We start from the raw sequence: 22,170 nt of genomic DNA, 5'->3' as shown, positions 1-22,170 counted from the left end.
CAGAGAGAGTTATAGCATGACTTCTGCATGGACTCAATTTTATTTTTTGAACAGTAGATTTAAGTCAGTTTTTTATTTTTCGAGGATGCAACTTAAGGGTCATATTTTTATTTGTTTTTCAGACCGTTCAATATGTATCTGATTGTTATTGTTGCTAAAGTAAATAGGTTGTACAGTAATTCTGATATTGTTCTGGATTTATCAGGTACGAGAATCTATTGGCACTCTTCTTAGCATTTTGTGCTCAAACCTTCGTCTCGATTCAGCATTTGCAGAGCAGCCATCCAGTCTGATGGAAAGACTTAATTGGAGTGCATTTCTTGTGGAAAGAGCTGGTTTATATGCAACGAAGATTCACAATGCCAGTAAATCAAATGTCCTTGATGAGCAGCTGTCGTCTTCTGATGACAAGAATTATAAAGGTGATACTGAGGAACAAGAGCATATAAAATGGATGGAAACGGTAAGTATTAGTGGAAAATTTATATCATAGAAAAAAGGGAAATACTAGATTGTAGTGCATTTGCATTAGAATTGCTGAAATTAATTGAATTCTTTTTATGTTGCTGGCAGGTGTTCTATTTTGTTATATCAGCTTTAAAGTCTGGACGAGCTTCAGTTTTGACAGACATAATTGTTGGTCTTCTCTATCCAGTTATTTCCTTACAGGTATTGACCATTAAGTATTAATAATGTTTCTGACCCTTGTTTGAATATGGCATATACCAATCATTCATTTGGTTCATCCTTATGTATATTTTGTTCTGTACAGTGATAGGAAAACGGTTTCCTATTCCTGAAAGCTCAAGTATTCATGACTTTGTTTTTTTTCTTATTCTTGATAATATATTTAGAAAGGAATTGTCTAAGTGGAATCAGTTGTATGTTCTCTTGATTTTTTTATTAATATCTCCATCTTAAGAAATTATTGGCTGAGTTGAAATTTACTGAGTTGTAGATAATAGTTAGTTATGTATTTTCTTATCACCCTGTTTGAATCAGAAGGCATTTGTTTTGTCTCCATGTTTTTAAAGACAAAATAGTTCTCGAAAGTCTAATCTAGCATGTGAAGAATAGAAGGCTCACTAGATGTCTATATTTTTGAAGGTCCTAATTTTAGCTGTTGCAAGAATGCTCTTTTTCTCCAATGCGTAAGTCTATATTGTGGAAGTTCCTAATTCGAGCAGTTGTAAGAATGCTCTTTTTTCTAATGCATATAATTCTTTCTCATAAGCAGTACACGTTTTATATTCATTTTTTTTAGTATAGATAATGACATCTGATTATCATGCATTTGGCTTAATTTTCGTTGAGAGACCAGCAAAATGAACACATGGAAATATCCATCTGCCAGATTTTTTTGGGACAATTCAAGGCTGAATTAAAGTTTTCATACATCCTCCATCTTTCCTGGGGACATCATTTATTAGTGGATATCTAGGTGATAAGAAATAGTTGCAAAGTGATATAGATACCATAATGCTGTTTTCAATTGAATTTTTTAAATGGCAAGATGCAAGGCAACCTTACCAAGCTTTTTTAAGACTGTCAACACTGGTTTTGTTTCCAATTTTATCATCAATTCTTTAAGTCTACAATTATAAGCTTGCACGTTTTCGTACTTAACTTGTTTTTTATTGTACATTTCCAATACTATTTAATTATCATCACAAACCAACTATTTCATTATCATCAGGAAGCAATCTAAACTCTTCTTTAAAGGCTTTCTGTAATCTCTACCATGTATTTATGGAGGCTTGGTTAATTTCTGTATACCAATCAATTGCTACACCTCACAAGGTGGCCAGGAAAGATTGTGTAGCCAAATTGCTTTATCATCTTGCCCATTTGTTGTCTAGATTCTTTCACAAGCCTTACAGTGCCTAATGGGATCCTCTAATCCATTGCTTGTAAACTTGGGCAATTTTTTTTTCTTTACCAAGGCTTGCCATGGTTTTATTCTAATGCAAACCTAGTACATGGAATCTGGTTGGTTGAGAGTTTTGATTCAAACTTTCTAGTACTTCTCTCACACTCTCGATCATGTACTAATTTATGCTTGATTGGTGTCATATGGGTTGATGCCATACATCAATTTCTAGACACCATACATAATACTGCAAAGTTACATGCAATACCATTGCCATGTGATGACATTGTAGGACCATTTCAACAAATGGTAGCTAGTGAAGTCTGAGAATGGAATGCAGAAGAGTACTAAAACGAGGAGATTCCCCTTTAGATGAGTGGAATTCTTTTATTCCAGAGCTGACCAATGAGGAATATCTAAAACATTTTGGTGTAGCTTCCAAGATATAGGGGCCCAAACCCTTGTTGAAACTTTTTAAACTAGGAAGGTTTAGTAGTAAAGATATTATATATTTGAGGATCCAAGGTTTTAAGCAACACTAATATGTGAGAAGAATAAAAATGTTAAGCCTTAAATTGAGAAAATTGCCTTGGAGATAACTTTTGAAAAATATGGCATTAATAGGGAAAGTAGAATGGATCCAAAGGAAAGTCTTACTTCTCCAACCAAGATGGCACAAACATGGATGCCATGTAATTATGCCAAGCATGCAACCAAGAAGGTGGAGTTGCCTAAACTTAAGATTTTAAATTGCCAAAGTCTTTTGGAAACAAAATTTCAAACATGGTGGGCTGGCAAACTAGATTATGGACTCAAATTGACATTTAGAAGAGCAAGAGTTGACAAAATCCTATAGATACCATACTTTATTGCTAGTGAATTTGAACCATACCTAGTTGGTATGGTATCTAGCTACCATTCAAAAAGTTAGTGTTCACATATATGGTACATGGATAAAGAAATAATTATTTTTTACAAGGTTGAAGACTTCGTGAGAGTATTTGGTTGACCTTAACATGCATTTCTAGCGATCAAATTGAATGGTAATGCTCATGGTACTCAAGATATAAGGTACTAGGTAGCTAAACGACTATGTTAGACAGATTTGACTTAGTGTGAACTAACATAGATGTGGGCCAAGGGACTTGGGGGCATCAAGGAGTATTTAACATCTAATGAGTGGACATGCATTTTGCATGCGATTAGATGTCGCTTGGTAGCTACTACTAGAGCCTCAAATATTGTTGTATGGATGATTGGCTATAAGCTAAGACTAGGGAAGGACGAGATTTATAATTGGGTATAACAAACTACCCTACTTTTTTTTTTCCAAAATTTTGGGATATGAAATGCACATGCAATGCCTCACACTTTTTTGATCACCTAGATCCTGAAGTGGGTAAGGTGAGAGCATATAGTGCTTTGACCACACTATTAATTACAATGTATGCAAACAAAATGAAATGGGGGCAAGCTGACCATAGCACATAGATGGCACAATCAACCTCAATCAACACTACTTCAGTGGACAATGTGCATTAATGCAAGCCACTAGCAAAATGTCAAAGCTTGTTTGAACCAAATGGTTGACTACACCAGCTTATTCAATGCCAAAATGGGCTAATGAAATACATTGGGTCTAGCAGTGAACCAACCAATACCTATCATGAATTGGTGGTAAACCATCTAGTTTACAAAATAAAATGCATACTAATATATACGTCCAACGGTACAACCATCTGGGGTCTACATGACATGCATGGATGCTCTACAAATTAGCATAAATGATTGATATACTGCTGGAACAAGTCTGCTATAATATTTTGATTACAAAATTAGTCTAAAAGACTCAAAATGAGCACGGAATATCATACACAAAATGCGTGTTAATCAACTTGTTGTGACCTTTTTCACACATTGCCCCATTGCAAATGGGGACCCTCTCTTTTCCCGCTTTCTAAGATTTTGTTAGTATTCTGTGACCTTTTGCTGCAGTTTCACCAAGCCTTGTCCAGTTCAGAGCATTTCAGGCCCTGACGATTGAAAGTTAGTTTTTGCAAGTTATGTGATTCCGAAGTGTGAACGCCACCAGAGTGCTTAGAGAGGCCAAAGGACGAAGATCGCAATTGATTTGGACGAATTTGGACAACTTTCTATTTTTAGAAAGTTTGTTTTTTCCTATTTTTTAGGAAGTTTCATTTTTTGGCATTTTCAACCCGATCCCCGATATGGCTATTTTTAGAAAGTTTGTCCTATTTTTTAGGGATGTTTGCTTTTTGCTTTTTCGAGAGGGGAACCTAGGGTTTACACTTGTAATACTGACCTGCCTCGACCGGAACTCGAAAATTCCAAGTTTTGACCTAAAAAAGTTGAATCCCTAGATTTTAGGCTTTTTGCTTTTTCCAGGATGCAAACCTAGGGTTTACACTTGCACCATCGACCAGCTCCGACCAGATCTAAAAAATTCCAAGTTTTGACCTAAAAAAGCTGAATCCCTAGATTTTAGGCTTTTTGCTTTTTCCGGGATGCAAACCTAGGGTTTACACTTGTAATACTGACTTGCCTCGACCGGAACTCGAAAATTCCAAGTTTTGACCTAAAAAAGTTGAATCCCTAGATTTTAGGCTTTTTGCTTTTTCCGGGATGCAAACCTAGGGTTTACACTTGCACCATCGACCAGCTCCGACCAGATCTCGAAAATTCCAAGTTTTGACCTAAAAAAGTTGAATCCCTAGATTTTAGGCTTTTTGCTTTTTCCGGGATGCAAACCTAGGGTTTACACTTGCACCATCGACCAGCTCCGACCAGATCTCGAAAATTCCAAGTTTTGACCTAAAAAAGTTGAATCCCTAGATTTTAGGCTTTTTGCTTTTTCCGGGATGCAAACCTAGGGTTTACACTTGCACCACTGACCAGCTTCGACCGGAACTCGAAAATTCCAAGTTTTCACCTAAAAAAGCTAAATCCCTAAATTTTAGGCTTTTTGCTTTTTCAGATGATCCACCTAAGCACGGATTTCAAATTTCAAGTTAATCCGGTTAAATTAGATTAAACTGTGAAATTTTGAAATTTCTTTGAAAATTCTTCTAAGTCTGGCTAACAAGGGTTTTGAAGTGTTTCTGCAGGTTCAAACCCCATCACGAAGGCTGAAGAGGCCATGGATGCCCACTCCAAAGTCCGCCCAAGATCAAAGGAGGTCACATGGGAGCAAGGCTTAAAGTTCGCCATGCCATGAAGGGGCCATGAAGAGGCCATGCTAAAGTCCGCCCAAGTTTGAAGGGGCCATGAAGGAGCACTCTCCAAAGTCCGCCCAAGGTTGGGAGGCTAAGGAGGAGGAGTGATCAGAGTTTGCCCAAGGAGGAGCAGCACTAGAAGTCCGCCCAAGATGCTAAGTCAAGCAAGAGTAGCCTTGTCTAAAGTCCGCCCCACCTAAGGAGACCATGGAGGAGCAAGGGTTGAAGTCCGCCCAAGTCTATGGAGGTCACATGGGTGCCCAGCCAGAAGTCTGCCATGCGCTGAAGAGACCATGATTGCCAGCTAACACCAAAGTCCGCCCAAGCAAGGGGAAGGATGCCCAAGTCCACCAAGGGTTAAGGAGGTCATGATGGAGCACTCTCCAAAGTCCGCCCAATGAGGAGAGGTCACCAAAGTTTGCCATAGGCTAGGAGATACCTGAGGAGAGGCCAAGCTAAAATCCGCCATGGGTTGAAGGGGCCATGAAGAGGCCAAGCCAAAGTCCGCCAATGCCTAAGAAGCCATGAAGGGGGTAAGGTTGAAGTCCGCCCAAGGAGGAAGGAGTCAATGTGGAGAGCCTTGCCTAAAGTCCGCCCCACCTTGATGGAGGTCATGTGGGAGCAGGGGTCAAAGTCCGCCCAAGACAAGCCACCACCAAAGTCCGCCCCACCTAGAGAGACCATGGAGGATTCAACACCAAAGTCCGCCATGGTGAAGGAGACCTTGAAGGTGCTAAGGCTAAAGTCCGCCAAGGTGAAGAGGTCATATGGGAGCAAGGGTCAAAGTCCACCCCAATGCCTTAGCCAAAAATTTCGCCATAATGGAGGCCAAGGAAGAGCTCTAGCCAAAGTCTGCCATACCTTGGAGGAAAATATCTAAAAGTGCGCCAAAATTGAAGTAAATTGGAAATTCAAAGTTCAAAATTTCACCAAGGCATTGAAAAGTCAGAAATGATCAATATGATGTCATAAAAAACTTATCTAAAATTTCGAATTCGAAGACCAAAATAGAAAGTTTTTCAAAATGGAATATTGGAAGATTAATAAGGATTTCGAACTCCAAAGCCAGAATAGAAAGTTTCTAAAAAAGAAAATTCATGGATTGTCAGATATTTTCCAACCTCAACCAAAATAGAAAGTTTTCAGGGAAGAATATTGGAGGATTAATTAATATTTCGAACTTATAAACCAAAATAGAAACTTTTGGAAGATATTTTCAAAATTGGAAACATGGCGAAAAAACTTTCTAAAAGAACTAGAGATGAAATTAGAAGTATTATCTTAAAGATTTCTACTTGAGAATTTGACCTTGCTTACAAATACTTCATTTTAACTTCATTATTACATCAAAGAGTTCGAAATTACTAAGGAAAGCTTGGTGAAAGTTCAGTTCGAAGAGCATCTGGACAAGGATTTTGACATTTTTTGGAAGCTGGATAATTGCTTTAGACCAGATTTTTTGTGGATTTTTGTAAAATAATCAAGCACGAGAAGATTATAAAACCTTCGTAAAATTTTCTGAATATTTTCAAGAGGATTTCTAGCCCTGTTTCTGCACATTCAAAGGTAAAATCCAATTCAAAATGCAGATTTAATGGATTTTTCTGAATATTTTCAAGAACTTGAGAAAATTCAATTTTTTTGGCTAAGTATGAAAATTTTTGAAAGTTTTAACACTTGATGGTGACTTCAACCAGCTTCAAGGTTGAGGGTCTGGAGGTGAAAATTCAATTTTTTTTGGCTAAGTATGAAAATTTTCGAAAGTTTTAACACTTGATGGTGACTTCAACCAACTTCAAGGCTGAGGGTCTGGAGGTGAAAATTCAATTTTTTTGGCTAAGTATGAAAATTTTCGAAAGTTTTAACACTTGATGGTGACTTCAACCAGCTTCAAGGCTGAGGGTCTGGAGGTGAAAATTCAACTTTTGTGGCTAAGTAATGAAAGTGAAAAAATGGAAAATTTTCCAACACTTAGTCATTTCGCGGCCCTGCTATTTTTTTTCGAAATTCTGCAGAATTTTTTCTAACTTAAAGTTTTTATCATTCATTTGCAGGTCTTAAGCACCATGAAGTTCCAGGTAGATAAAGATGCTCCTCCAGAGTCAAGGATGACTTCCAAGTGGAAGAACATTAGCGACACCAACCTCAGACACATCAATCTGAGGGAGTATAAGAAGCGAATGGTTGGTCTGGACAACCTTGTGCCTACCACCATTGCGCGGAAATGATGAAGAGTGGTATCGTGCACGCTGCCGGCTTCCTCCCCACCATGCAGTGCAATGAACTAGTAGTTGAATGTGCTAAACACTACAACCCCATCAGTAAGGATATTGTTGCACCTGATGGAAGAGTGTTGGCGAATGTCAGCGATGAGGCCATCAGAGAGGCCTTCAGGATCCCTGAGTACCACAACACAGTATATATGACCAAGGATGAAGCTGACAGTTTGTACCATGATCACCTGGAAGAATATGATGCCATAATTAATCATTCCTGGCTAGACAAGCCAAGGAAGGGCGCCTCTAAACTCCAGAGAAAGAGCCTAGTGTGAGCATACTTCAAGGAGGACATTGGGGACATGATTGTCTTGCTCAATAGAATAATAGGAAATCCTCAGGGAGCTCCATTTGAACCCTGGATGTATTATTTCATTAATGAAATAATCAATGGAGTAAAAATGATAGACTGGGCCCGTATGATCAGCGACAGTTTAGACAGCCAGCTAAGGAATTTGGAGGCAAATAGGACTTTCTTCATGAGTTCATACTTGTTCTATTCTTTAGCCAGGACCTACAGGTACAGAGGTCTCACTTGTAGAGGAGAAGTTGGGAACAAGGAGAACCAATTTCTGGTATATGATTGCTATCCCCAGCTCCATATGGAGGAGAAGTTCCATTTCAAAAGGGTGAATGATGCCTTCCTGATGCACATTGCCTGGACCCTTCAAGGTGGCCTGCACCAGAGGCTCTCTCAAGAGTCAATGGACTTCATCGGTCGGTTCGGGTGTTGGTACATCCAATATCCAAAGTTCACTTACCTCCGAATTCAGGGATTCTCTGGTCCTCCATACAAGCTTCCAGCTTACCCTACCAACCTAGTGGTGTTGCTCGAGGTTGTGAGACAATTGGAGGAGTATATAGTGATTCAAAGGGATAAGCAGAAGAAAGCAAGGACATCCTCACTTACAATTGGTAATGGGTTGGAAACATGTCCATCATCACAAGCTGCAGCTACCGTTGAGAAAGAACTGGCCTGGTATCCCTTTTACCAATACAAGGCAAGAAAAGATTTCGACCCATTCCATAGGATAAAGAAGATCGAAGGGACAACGTTTGAGCTCAGACTGGATCTGGAAGACTACTGGGCTAATGCAGCCGATAGTTTCGAGATTCGGAAGAGGTTCTGGTCAAGAATTCCTAAGTATGGTGAGAGCAACGGAAGTGTTCAAAGTTGCCGATCAGGTGGAAGAAAGCCTAGAACTTCAGCAGCCAGGTTTTGAGAAGATGAAGAATGAACCTTTAGTCTTGATAGATTGGACAGAGGGAGAAAAATCAGATCTAGCAGACCTCATGAGGTCAGTGGTTGAATACTCAGGGTGGTGGGCATCTGAAAAGACAAAACAGTTGAAGGCCAAAGGTATGGTTCTAACTTATGAATTAATGGGAGTGGATGATACTCTGTCCGTCCACCCTTGTACCTCCGTTGGTGATGCTTGGAATCCAGAAAGCATTGGATCTCGAAAGAGAAAGGAGTTGGGTGGAAGCTCTACATAGTGCATAGGGAAAAGGGCTGTGGTTGAGAGAAGAGAATCCAACGAAAGTCACTCCATCTTAAGTGCTGCTTCCATTGCACTTGATTAGAGTACAATTGGGGAACAAGAGATGAACATCTATGTGAGTGATGATGAAGTAAGAGTGCTTTCTCAGCTAGTTGAGGAGGTGGTGGAGAAGGTCTTCCGAACTCTAGACAGAGGGCAGGATGAAGCCCCTATAATTTTCTTGGATGGCATACCAGCGAACCCAAGAGAAGCAGACGATGAGTTTGATCGGAATACTCTAGAACAATCAACCATTCCTGATTGGCTGAGAGCAAGGATAAAGGCCAAGGTTCCCAAGGAGGTCCACTCAACCGAGGAGGCTACCGCAACATTCTTGGAGAAGGTGAATGAGCCCGCCGCAGCTAAACCGCCCAAACCAACCAGGAAGTTCTCCCTAATTCAGAGAGACAGTGTTGGATTCAGGACAGTCCAGATAGCAGTGCCCAAAGAAGGGAAGACTAGGGACAATGTCACCGCAGATGACTACAAGATCACCACCATAGAGATGGGTAAGCCTACCCAGGACCAGGAGATCCAATATTTTGACGACTCCTGTAATGTTCTAAAGACAAGGCTGGCTCATGAGAAAGAAAAGAGGAAGAAAGTGGAAGAAAAGAACCAGTAGTGGAGGAAGTATGTTCTCCATCTTACCAGCCCGCTCAACCATGAAGTCCCAACTACTCCACCACAGCCTCTTCAGCAGGGATCAATGAAGGACTATGATGAGATGAAGGGATCGTACACTCAAGAAAAGGAGTGGATTTCAGATGTTGTGATACGTGCTGACACCCTGGTAGAAAACTTAGTATCAGCGCATGAGGCAACTTCTTTGTTGATTGATCGTATCCAGGATCTAACATCCAATTGGGAAGAAGTGGATGAAATTCAGAATGAAATACTCCCTCACCTAAAGGTTATCCGAGACATGTCAAAGAAGAGCTTAGTGGATGCTGGCATCATACAGACAGAAGACAGGTACGACTTCGACACGTAGTACTATGCTCTGGTCACTCGGATTGAGGTCCTGAAGAAATCCGAGACCAAGTGTTTTGAGACAGAGGCAAGGGTTAGAGAGATCCTGGGCAAGGTATTCCGGGTGGTGTCAGAGATCTGGCAGAAGGAAAGCCTAAGGGAGAAGCATTTACAAGTAGAGAACTTGAGAGCCAGGATTCAGACAAGCTTCTTCCGAGATTCAGGGATGATTGACAAAGGCGATCTTTCTAGGATTGCAAACTTCCTCTCCATCGATGACAACTTCCTCACCCAGGCAGTGGATTGGGAAGGCATCCTTGCTACATGTGCCGACAATGTGGATCTCATCGATTTCCAGATTGGCGGTTTGCCAAGTGTCACCATGGAGGAGGTCAAGCTCGTGGTGTCCAGATACGTTGAATCTTTGAAAGAGGAAAGTGGCCACTCACCTCAGTAAAATTAGCAGCTGCGCCACTTGTCACTCTTTCGTTTGCTTGAACTGATAGTGTAGACAAACAAAATTGTCCAGTCTAATTAAATAAATATTTATTTTTTTAATTAGCTAAGGCTAATTCTTCTATTAATTAAATAAATCTTTATTTATTTAATTAATTCATTTATCCTCTTCTAGCCTTATTTCTCATTTAAATAAATTCATTTATTTATTTAAATTATCCTTTTCCTAAATTAAATAAATATCTTATTTATTTAATTATCCCACTTCTTCTATTAATTAAATAAATCTTTATTTATTTAATTAATTCATTAACCTTTTCTACCTATGACACATGTCATTCATCTCTTAATTCATACACTACCCACCCCTTTCATTATTTTATTATTTCTTTTGCCTACCCTCTAATCATAGCCGGCCTCCTTTTACACCTCTCAATCTTATCCCTCCATTTCATATAGTGTCTTCTATATAAGGAGATGCTTCCTTCATTATGAGACCCTAATCAATCATCCTAATGACCTAACTACTTGATCAATTGACTACTTGGCATATGCGATCCTACTTGCAACCACATTCGGTTCTTTGTTGAGCTCTTGTGCTCATAAAATCTAAGAGCAAATACATCAAACAAGATCAATGGAGATAGGAAGAATGGAGATCCAAACCCTATTGGACATGTGATGGTATAATCTTTGTGATTTCGTTTGATTTGCATTGTCTTAGGTAATCTTCATATGTTATGGTGGATCTTTGTTGTTGTTAGGCTAGGGTTTTGTGGTTGAATTCATTTAGCCTTTCAATATCGTTATTATTGTTATCCATTTTCACCATATACAGATAGTATTTCGGGAAACCCTAATTAGGGTTTAGGACTTTCAATCTTGGCCCTTGATCACTGTTTGATCTCGACCATTCGTTTATTTTTGAGAAACTATACAAGGTTGCCTCCTCTCATTTGAAAAGGGTGTGAGGTTTTTGATGTATTGTTGCTTAAGGTCATTTCCAGATAGTATATTGCATGTGCGCTGGTTTGTAATCTCTATTATTTGAATGATTTGCATGGTTTCAATTTGCCTCAACACTTAGTTAGAAATAATTTAGATTTGCTTTCATTGTTGTTAATTTGATTGAAGGATTTGATAAGTGTTGATTGATGGTGTATCTCCGCTCATACTTTTTGTGTATGGATGAGTTCCATCTCACCGTGCAAAGTTAGTCTGAGCCCATCCCCTGTGCATCCCAACATCTCGATCATAAGCACAACCCATTGAAGATTGCACCGGCCTTGTGTAGTTGTCCCTAGTGTGGCGAAGCAAGGTTTGGTTTCTCGAGGGCACCCAGTTGATACCGTCTCCAGAATTCGTAGGATTAGATTAGCCTTCTCAAACCCTATCTCTTTTTTCTTTTCGTTTGAAAGTCTAAATCCCAGAAAATCCCCCCCCCCAAAAAGAAGAGCCTAAATTGCTAAATCCATCTAAGTTCAGCAGTTCAAAAGAATACTTGTCAAACGTAAGTCCCCCTTGAAAATTTCAGCATACACTACCCAAGAAGCTATTCCACTAAAGTCGCTTGTTTGCACATATAGACCTTGGAATCAGTAGTGATTTTTCAGGAGAGGATAGAATACCTTCGGGTATCCTATCCTAATGTTTGGTGGATGATAAAATAGACACCAACACAACCCAGCTGAAGTATACATTGAAAGTTGAAGCAAGAGGCTGATATAGTATTGATATAACTTTGTACAGCTCTCACACAGTTAAAATTAGAACTGATGCATATTAAAATACTTTGTAATCACTTTTAGATGCTGAACAACCACCCATTGTGAAAGCAAGCAAGCCTAACCATTGAACAATTACTGAAAATGCATCTCAAACACATGAAACTAATTGATATCGGTTATAAAGGAATTCTTAATAACTGAAGCTTTGAAACAAAACAAATTAGTTACTGTTACAGAAGGTACAATAGGTACTAATGCAATGGAATTTATAAAATCATCTGAAAACTCAAGTAAATATTACCAAGAAAAACGAGCAACAAATCCTTGGTAAATTACGTTAAAAATATCCATCTTCAGCACCAAATGGGACAAACTTCACTTGCAACATAAATGTGATTTTAAAGTGAAATCATCAAATCCAGCAAGAAGGGTTTTCGTTCTTGAAACTGCTATTCCAAGGGGGTTTCCTTCTGCAAGAAACATAAAGAACACAAGTTCTTGATCAAAGAAACTAGAAAATTTAAATAACACAGTAATTCTTCTTCTCAAGACCCAACTTCCTTTTATAGCTTTTTTGGAAAAAAACTCTTTCCTCTTTTTCATTTTGAAAAAAATACGTTTTTTTTTTTTTTTTTTTGAAAAAGCTTTTTTTGCTTAACAAAAAAATATTTTTCCTAATAACTACTTTTCATCACATTGAGCCTAGTGACACTTTATGTACACACTTAAAACACCTCTTTTAAATAATTAAATGTAAGCTATCAGTTAAAATATTGAAAAATAACTTTTGACAACTTAATTATTTAAATTATTCTCCCTTTTCCAATGCCAATTAGTTTATGAGATTTTTTTTTGAAAATAAGCTAATTGCTAAACATTTGCTCATTTGCAAAGAGGGGACATTACATTGGGGTGAACTCTCAACAATAATCAACGAGTTTCTTTCATTGTTTTATAAAAGCTTTTATATGAGGCGACATGTAATTGAGTTCTTGTATGTTGTATATTCTTGGGCAACCATAGAAGGAGAATTTTGTTTGGATAACACTTATGATTCTAGTTGGCCATTCATGTCACAATGATTATATCTTGGTGTTCCATTGGTAGACACCAAGGAAGAACATGGAGTAGGGAAAAACTAGAAGCCTGCAGTCAAGCTAGCAACAATATATAAAGAAGAGGGTGAAGACCTTGCTAGTGAGGATGAGGAAGATAAAGAACAGCACATGGAGGTCTAGATTATTATTTCCTCTACAATGGGCACTTAGTCTATTATAGGGACCCCTTTGGTTATATGTAATGTCCCTTAATACAAAAATACAGTTATGTTTGCCTGGGATAACCACAGAAAAATAAATCAGAAAACAGAAAGATGTCTTTACCAGAATGACTTATATACACACTTGTATAACATAAAGAGACTTAACAGGAAAACAGAAAGTTCATATTTACTTTATACACAGCAGAAATGATGTGGATATTTATGTTTATATGTTTAAAATGGTAAGGTTGATTCATTTTAAGATGATAGAATTCAAAATATATCCAGGTTTGCCCAACTGACCCATATAGAGCCCAAAAGCGGTCAAAATGCCCTTCTGGCCCTGGCAGCAGAACATTCACATACCAGGGTGGCCTACTCCCTATGGCATGGGTCTTATCCTCTGGTTTAAATCTTGTTCCTTAGTTATTCACCATCTTAGCCAAAGAGCCAGTGGATGGCAGAGGTGGTTTAACTTTGCCAAACCCAAGCCCAGGAGCAGTCACTTGCCCTCCTGGCGTACTAATTCATTAAAATTCAGTAGGTGACTTACTTGGGTGGGCAGTATTCCCCCCTGCAGATCCTATAGCCTCCCTGGAATGGCAATCGATATCAGTGTTTACTAAAATGTTCATTATGACTTTTGAAAATTATTATAGTTCATTTAATGGAGAACTACTTATTATGTGTTCCACGATATTACTAAGTTGCCGGTACGGGTACGGGTACAATACGCTGGTATGGCAATTTTTGTTTGGGGGGTTTGGGTACGTCTGTACAAAAAAAATTAAAAATCATAAATATATACATATATGCAGCCTAAAAAGTAGAAACAAAATTAAATTTAGAATCCCAAATATCATCCATATGCTAAACAAAACTTGGAACTATCATATATGATATAATTTTATAAATATAACAAATTTACAGTAAGTCTAATCTAATTTCCATTTGTCAAAATTTGAATCAGTTATGATAGATATATCGAATTCATTGTTCATTGGTTCAACAATAAAATAACACAATTAATAATCAGCATCATATGGGTCACTAGGAAGATCAAGATCAACATCATCGACATTAGATGATCTAGGTGGAGTAGTGGAACCACATGCAGCATCACTGCCACTTGCACTAGCAGCAAATGGGCTATTGGACTCCCCAGAAAGTAAAGATTGTGTGGCAGCTGAAAAATCCAAATCAGTTCGCTCTGGATCTACATCCCAAAACTTTGTGCTCCCATCCTTGTGCTCTTTTTGTTTATGAGTAAGAAGGCGCAAGTTTGAATGCACATAAACTAGCTCTTCCTCCTTGCTGCCAATCGGTTGCATTTCACTGAGTGGATAAAGGAGTATGTGCTCCAATTTCGCTCAAATGAAGAGGAACTAGCAACCTATTGAACAATTGACACAAAGTTAGAGGGTGACAATAGTAAAAAATACAAATTTAGAGAGCAATAAAAATTAAGAAACTCACTTGTGATAAAAGTTGGATTGCAAGAGTTTGAAGGTTTGGTGATGTATGGCCATTAAGGTACCACCAAGCATGAGCATCCTTCTTATACTTGTCAGGGAGAGCGGAAACAATTTGACCATTGGAGGCTACAAAATCAGCAAACTCAGTTGACATCAAATCCTCCATTTCAGAATCGGGGAAGAGTTTAGTAAGTGCTGTCCTACACCCTTCACTAACTTCTGAATCTCTATATGGTGGTACCCTTGATGGCTTAGCAAGCATTTCATCACTATAAAATTTGGGAGTCAATGCAAATGCAAGAAGATGTAGTGGGGTGGTCATTTTGTTCCACCACTCAACACAAATAGATTGAACCTCTTTGAAGAAAGTTTCTTTGAGATCTTGCTCTTTTGCATTGATGATGACTTTCATTTCCTCAATCATCGAGTCAATGCCATCATATACCTCTCCCAAACATGGGTGATCCGTGTCAGTATAACGGATCATACTCATGATGGGCTCAGTGAAACTCAAAAGATATTCCATTCGATCCCACCAAGTGTCATCTAGGATCATGTGTTTTACATTTCTTGCCCTTTCAGTATTGGATTGCCTCCGTAGGGACCAACTTTGACTAATTACCATGCTAGCAAGTGGCTCCCGCACCTTCACAAGTCGCCTCAAAATGATTGTGTTGGATGCAAATCGAGTCTCAACAACCTATTCAAAAATAAAAAATAAAAACTAGAATACAAAGAAGACATGATCAAATTAAAAAAATAAATCAAGGATTACTAAAGTGAAATGTAGATTTTAGACATTGAAGTGTTTCAATTACCTTTAGCAACCCCAATTGTGAAAATGATCTGAAAATGGCCCGTGACATGCTATGGTTTGTGATGAAGATTTGGATCTCTTCAGCCTCATCATAAATATGTTTGATCCAATCTATTTTCCTGCCCATCTTTTGTAGCATGAGGTTGAGAGAGTGGACAGCACAAAGTGTCCAATATATGTGTTCAAACCGTGTCTCAATCAACATACCTGCAACTCTACAATTCTTTGCATTGTCTGTTATTACTTGGACAACATTTTGAGGTCCCACATCTTGAATGCATTGTATAAGGATGTTAGCAATAAATTGTGCATCCTTCACTTGTCCCTCACAATCCACAACTTTCAGAAACATTGCCCCTTTAGGGCACACTGCAATTAAATTAATTAATGGTCGATTTTTGGTATCCTTCCATCCATCAGAAATGATGGACACCCCTGTTTGTTTTCATGAATTTCTAATGGGAGCCAATACATTTTCTAAGCTTTTTACCTCCTTTGCTAGTAAGGTGCTACGCATTGTTGACATGTTTTTTATGACCGTGTCTAACACAAAATAAAGTCACCAACGGTCACCTTATCCTCTCTTGATCAAGATTAGTCCGTATGCTAGGATTGCTTAAAGTTCAAACGACTAATTCCAAGGTTCCTTCAGTGCGTGGACGTGACTCAGTTGTTTGATGGGTTTGTTGATAACCCAAGGGGCCTTACGTATGTTGAAGAAACTTATGCAAGCTCAAGGATTTTTTGTACGGATGATTTGCAATAAGAGCTCTAGTTTTGGATCTTTGGATTTGAAATATGCAGAAAGTAAATAGGAATAGGGTAGAGAAAAACTAGACTAAAAGTAATCTAATCCTATGAACAAGGAGACGGGATAACTTGCGCAAAATCCAACCACGCTTCGCTTTGCCAACAATGCACAACTACATGAAGGCGGTGCAATCTTTAGAGGGTGTGTTAAAGATTTTCAAATCATCAAGAGAAACCATCAAATCAAACAATCTCTTCTGATAATCGAAGTTAAACATACACATATAATGTGGGCTCAGGCTAACTTTGCAGAGTATGCAACAATCAGCTGCACACCAAAAGTATGAGCACAAATTTTGCAACAAGCGATCCTATCAGATCCAGTTCATCTAACAACATGAAAGCAAATCTAATCTATGAAGAGAATGAGACCATGCGAGCTGCAAAACAACACAAGAACACACCAACAATGGAACAATGTATTAAGTGTTTGCGTCAAAAACTCTTAGCAACAATCTCTAACGATAGTCTCTCCTATTTACAAATGAAGGGGTCACCCCCTTATATAGGCCTCAAGCCATGATTACATGCAAAACCCTAATTAGGGTTTGCCCTAAAGATTCCCCACTCAAGGTGCAACAAGGTGGGAATCGACAATTAATAACCCATTATGCCCATGTACAATTAATTTAAAAGAGCCTAAAATAGTGCCCACTAGCACATTAAATGTGCCCCATGATGTTGATTATACCTAGAATATAACTGACACCATCATAAATGCCCATCATTCTCCTAGTGACGGCGACATGCACGGAAACTCTGTCATAAAACTGTAATGAGAATCTGTCATAAAACTATAATGGATACGATTCCAGGACAAAATAGAGGAACCCTGTTCGATTCCACAGGGATTCCAGGTTGAATCCGATTCCAAGTCGAATCTGTACTCGGATACGGAGGAAAACCTAGCCGTAATGGTAACCTAGCGATATTAACAATAACTTGTCTTAATTTCTCAGTTTATAAATGCCCCTTTTCCTTATGAATTGTGAAAGTTATAGCCTAAGTTACCGGTTCGGGTTTGGGATCGGGAAATATACAAAATTATAAATCTAAATACATTTAACAGTATGCTACTTCATCATTGATCAATGCCAAATGCCAATTAGCAAGGGCGGATTAGGGTTTTTGGCCCCAAAAAGGCAAAAAAAAATAGTGTTTACAGTTTTAATATAAAAATGTCACTTTTTGGTGACTTGACTAGCCCAGCCTATGGGTTCGCCTGGGTTCGGCCAGGGTTCCCCATTTTTATTGTGGGTTCGTCCTGGGTTTGCCTTGGCGAACACAAGACGAACCCACAGTCAAAATGGCGAACCCTGGCCGGACCCAGGGCGAACCCAATGCGAACACGGACCCACGTGGACCCGGTTCGCGTTTGGGCCCCAAAACAGGCGAACCCGGTAACTGAGGTTATAGCTGATCGAAAAATTGCATAATATTAGGAAACTACAGACCCAACCGATATAGCGTTCTGTTTCTTATTTCTGTATATAACCATGGAATGTATTTAAAATATTTCATATTAGTTGATTACTGCACAGAGGAGGCTGTTCATATACATATCGTATTTTATTGATTGTGTTGAAGATTCAGATTTCGTGCTTTATTCTGCCATTTTAGATTAATTTCCATATTGGACTGAGGTGTATGGTACATACCTGGGTCATCGGTCTCCTGTGTAGAGCCCAAGCATTAGTGCTTGTGTGTTCCAGGAAGTATGATCTTGGTTTGTCTTCACGTCAGTATACACACTTCTTTTCGTGATCCCTCTCTCTTGTGCGGAATGCCAATATTGTTCCATTAATACTACCGGCTGAGTCATGACTAGTGAGTCGCAACTCTTGGAGGGAGCAAGACTGTTGAAAGTCACGTCTTTCACCATTAACCATCACTACTTGTTATTAATATTAACATTATTATTATTTGTCATTAAATTAATGATTAATATTATTAATAATGTTTGCTAATAAATTAATAATTAATAATAGTAGTTTCTGTTACCAACAATTTAGTTCAGTAGTAATTTGAAATAATATTCATTGGTAGAAAATGAAGAGGAAACTGATTCAAACAATAGCTGCAATCTGATCAAAAAATTTGTAATATGTATATTTACATTTTGTACATTTATCAGGGGGACATGACATTATAGGTGATGGTGGGAAACACATTGAAAACTAGGTAAACCAGCTCTGTGAATTAGTTGATTTGGAATTGGGTGTGTTTATTAGTACAGAGATGGAACCTATACCAATAGAGTAGCAATTGGCCATATAAGAGGTTGCTATTGAGGTTGTAACCAAGAATCGTACATCCTATGAGTTTACACACCGGACAAGGGGTCTCCTTGACTTTTCTACCCCTTGATTAGGATGATTCATATGGGATGTTGACTCAATTTTTGCACATCATGGGGCCCATGGTCCAAGCTTTATAAGGCATTTATGAGGTTGTAAGTCCTTTAGATGTTGTGGGTGGACCATCTTATATCTACCAATTTATTGTTGAGGCTTCATGTGCAGAGAGTTTTGTATAAGAAAGGCTGCCATGTGGGATTCACTAGAACTTTTGTCAGTTGAAAATGGCCAGCACAATATCTTTCATAAACATGTGAGCATTGGCTTCCTTCTCTCCCTGTTCCTTAGGTCACTTCTCCAATGCAAAAGGTATTATGTTCGCAATTATCAAACACATTTTATTGATACCAATATCTCCTGTAGTCATTGATGTTAAGCAACACAAAGTAGAGGTGGAAAATGATAATGCCTTTTTGGGGTTAGAGGCCTTGAAGCATGTGTTATAGTATCAACAGGCCCATTTTGAAGAGCAATTGCACCTGCAGACCCAACTCCCCCTGGCATAGGCAAAGTAGGTTATTGAGGTTCAAGACAAATTGGGGATGGCTGATGGAGAAGTGGTGCAGGCCAAGGGCAAGGTTTACGAGCCAGCAAAATGGTTAGGTGTTCCTAGCAATGTGAACTTGTAGCAGCCAAGCACTTTGAAGAGGGAAATTGAAGTGTATGCCTCCTTATAGAACTAAAGAAGCTCAAGATTGACTATGTTGAGTCTTCTGGTTCACCACTTCTTGAAGCCCCAGGGACATCTTCTAGTCCCCCATGTACAACTTCTTCTAGCCTAGTTAATTCTTTTGTTATTAGTGTTGTTAGAAGATGGTCCTACTTTTCTCAGAAGTAAGATAGGTTTAATAATATTTTGTTGTAGCCAACTGGTTAGGTTGTATCAGCATTAGGTAGTGATGTAGATTCCTGTGCTCAGTTGTTTATGGTTGTGTAACCAATATCCTTAAGTATCATCTTTTGGGAAACAATTCTATGTCAGGGAAATTATGTTGATTTTGGCACTCTCTGTATTGAAAAATTAAATAAGACCCCACCTTTAAGAAAAGATCCATTTATCAGTGTTTATTTTGTTCGGTGTTATTCCTGTTATTATTTACATTGCTCTAGTCTGGCAATGTAGAATCAGTGGCAAACTAATGTATCTAAAATATGTATGGGCTTGCCATTGGTATATATTAATGGAGTCTCTTATATTTAGAAGCTCTTTATTTGTAATACTTTTCATTTTGATGCTGGATCTCAAAGATTTGAAATCCAAGTTGTTACTTACACAACCTAGTTGTCTCCTGATGTTTTTCAATGAAAAAATTATGTCACTTTGATGTGGTTCATAATAAATGTTTCTGAACAGAATTTAATGTTATTGATTAGATTATAAAGTGCATTGTTCAATCGGATAGAATCTTCTTATTCAGTTTTGTACTTAAATAATATCCTTAAGTTTTCTCTTTAACCCAAAGCGTGTTCATTTGTTTCCATTCGCCGTAGCTTTATTCAATGTCTAAAGAAAGCATACAATAATCAGTACTAATAGGTTGGAATCGTTGGATGATAGAGCTACATATATTTTAAGCGGCTGGTCCTGATGATTATGTGGTGACTATCAGGATTTGGATCATTCTGTTGACATTTTATTACTCTTTATATTATGTAGCTTCTTAATATCATTTTCATTAATTTCCTACAATTCTATGAGTTTTTACATTCCAATGATTAACAGGAGACTTTGCATAAGGAGCTATCCAATTTAGCAAAAGTAGCTATGGAACTTTTAAAATGGCAGATAGTTCCCCAGCCATATGTATCATCAGCTGTCTCTGTGCTTATATCTGCAACTAACGACACTAGTTGGCATACTAGAATTGCAGCATTAACGTTTCTGCAGTCCTTCATGTATAGGTTTGTAACTTGTTCCTTTCCTATCTATGTCAAAATATAGAAAAGTTTGAATTATTACATAGAAGCAGTACTAGGGAATTTCCTCAGTTAAGTGTCTATAGATAGGATGGGTTAGCTGTTAGCTAAGAATCTTTGGCAGAGATTGACCAATACCATCAGAGTATATATTGCACCATTCAGAATAAAAATTGTCTTGCCATCCAAAATTAAATTTAGTATTCATTCACATCAATTATCATGCATCAAAGATATGTAGTATTGAGTCTTGACATTTAAAACTTATTGTACATGACCAAATCTCCTACATTCTAGTAAGAAAGATCACAATAAACATGGATTCTTAAGGACGAAACAAAAATGGTCATGCTGTACAATGTAACTACAGGAGAACTAAACTAGTAGTTTAGTTCTCCTGTAGTTACATTGTACAGCATGACCATTTTTGTTTCGTCCTTAAGAATCCATGTTTATTGTGATCTTTCTTACTAGAATGTAGGAGTTTTGGTCATGTACAATAAGTTTTAAATGTCAATGCTACATATCTTTGATGCATGATAATTGATGTGAATGAATACTAAATTTAATTTTGGATGGCAAGACAATTTTTATTATGAATGTGGAGTGATGGTTTATTCATAAGAAAACCATGTTGCAAAAGGAGGAAGATATTTAAGGTCAAAAAACATCTTCAATCATACTTCAGTTGCAATATTAATGCCAATAAACATGTACTATGGTGGCCTCAAAATAATAACAGGTTCTGAAGATCTAAAAACAAGTGTCACTTGACATTCACCTTTATGAGTTTCATATGCAACTGAGAGAAAACAGTAATCTTATAAACTAAATTTGAAGACTTTTCCTTTTATAAGTTTATGTCATTCATCTAAATAGAAGAGTTCTGCAATGAATTTTTGAGCAGGCATATATTCCTTTTGTCAAGCTCTGAAACTGAGCACGTGTGGGATCAGCTGCAAAAGCTTCTCACAGACGAGCAAGTAGAGGTGAGTTCATATCTTACAAAATTCATTTAATATTTTTTCATTGAGGTTTTGCAAATCAGAAGTGCAGCCACTGTCAGGCTTTACCTTTTGTGAGTTCTAGGATTCCATGCCTATATTTTATGTGTTATCAAAATGAATTCCGGTGTACACAATTTAAGGGAAATAAGCAGTGTCATGCTGGATAAAAATGAACTATCAGAATCATATCAGATATATAAGTATCTGCCTTCATTTCCTAGCATACCATTGATGTTTTTCTAGAAAAGATAATATACATTAGATTTACAATAAAGAATTAAATACTAGAAGAAAGAATGTTTCTCCCCAAGTATAACACAATGAAATTGAAACAAACTATGTTGTGTAATTATATTTTTTTCTCCCTAGTTGCATGCTAATGAAAGATTTTCTCATGATCAACCAATTGTTGAATTTAGTGATAATGAACCTTGATAGGTTTGGTGTGGGC

The 22,170-nt window shown here is 37.9% G+C and overlaps 1 protein-coding gene across 2 annotated transcripts in view; it reads left to right on the top strand.

Annotated features, from left to right (window-relative positions):
* LOC131071611 (proteasome activator subunit 4) overlaps positions 1-22,170 on the top strand; it is a 200,706-nt gene that overhangs the window by 164,792 nt on the left and 13,744 nt on the right. Inside the window, exons 28-31 of one of the 2 annotated variants that reach the window (XM_058007527.2) lie at positions 206-463; positions 574-669; positions 20,519-20,697; positions 21,620-21,701. In XM_058007527.2, coding sequence (XP_057863510.2) covers positions 206-463; positions 574-669; positions 20,519-20,697; positions 21,620-21,701 — 615 coding nt within the window. The remainder of the gene's footprint in view (positions 1-205; positions 464-573; positions 670-20,518; positions 20,698-21,619; positions 21,702-22,170) is intronic. The other variant, XM_058007535.2, reaches the window with a different exon arrangement.

This window comes from Cryptomeria japonica, chromosome 1 (assembly GCF_030272615.1).
Source record: "Cryptomeria japonica chromosome 1, Sugi_1.0, whole genome shotgun sequence".
Taxonomy (NCBI): Eukaryota; Viridiplantae; Streptophyta; class Pinopsida; order Cupressales; family Cupressaceae; genus Cryptomeria; species Cryptomeria japonica.
This window is presented reverse-complemented; position numbering and strand designations above follow the sequence as displayed.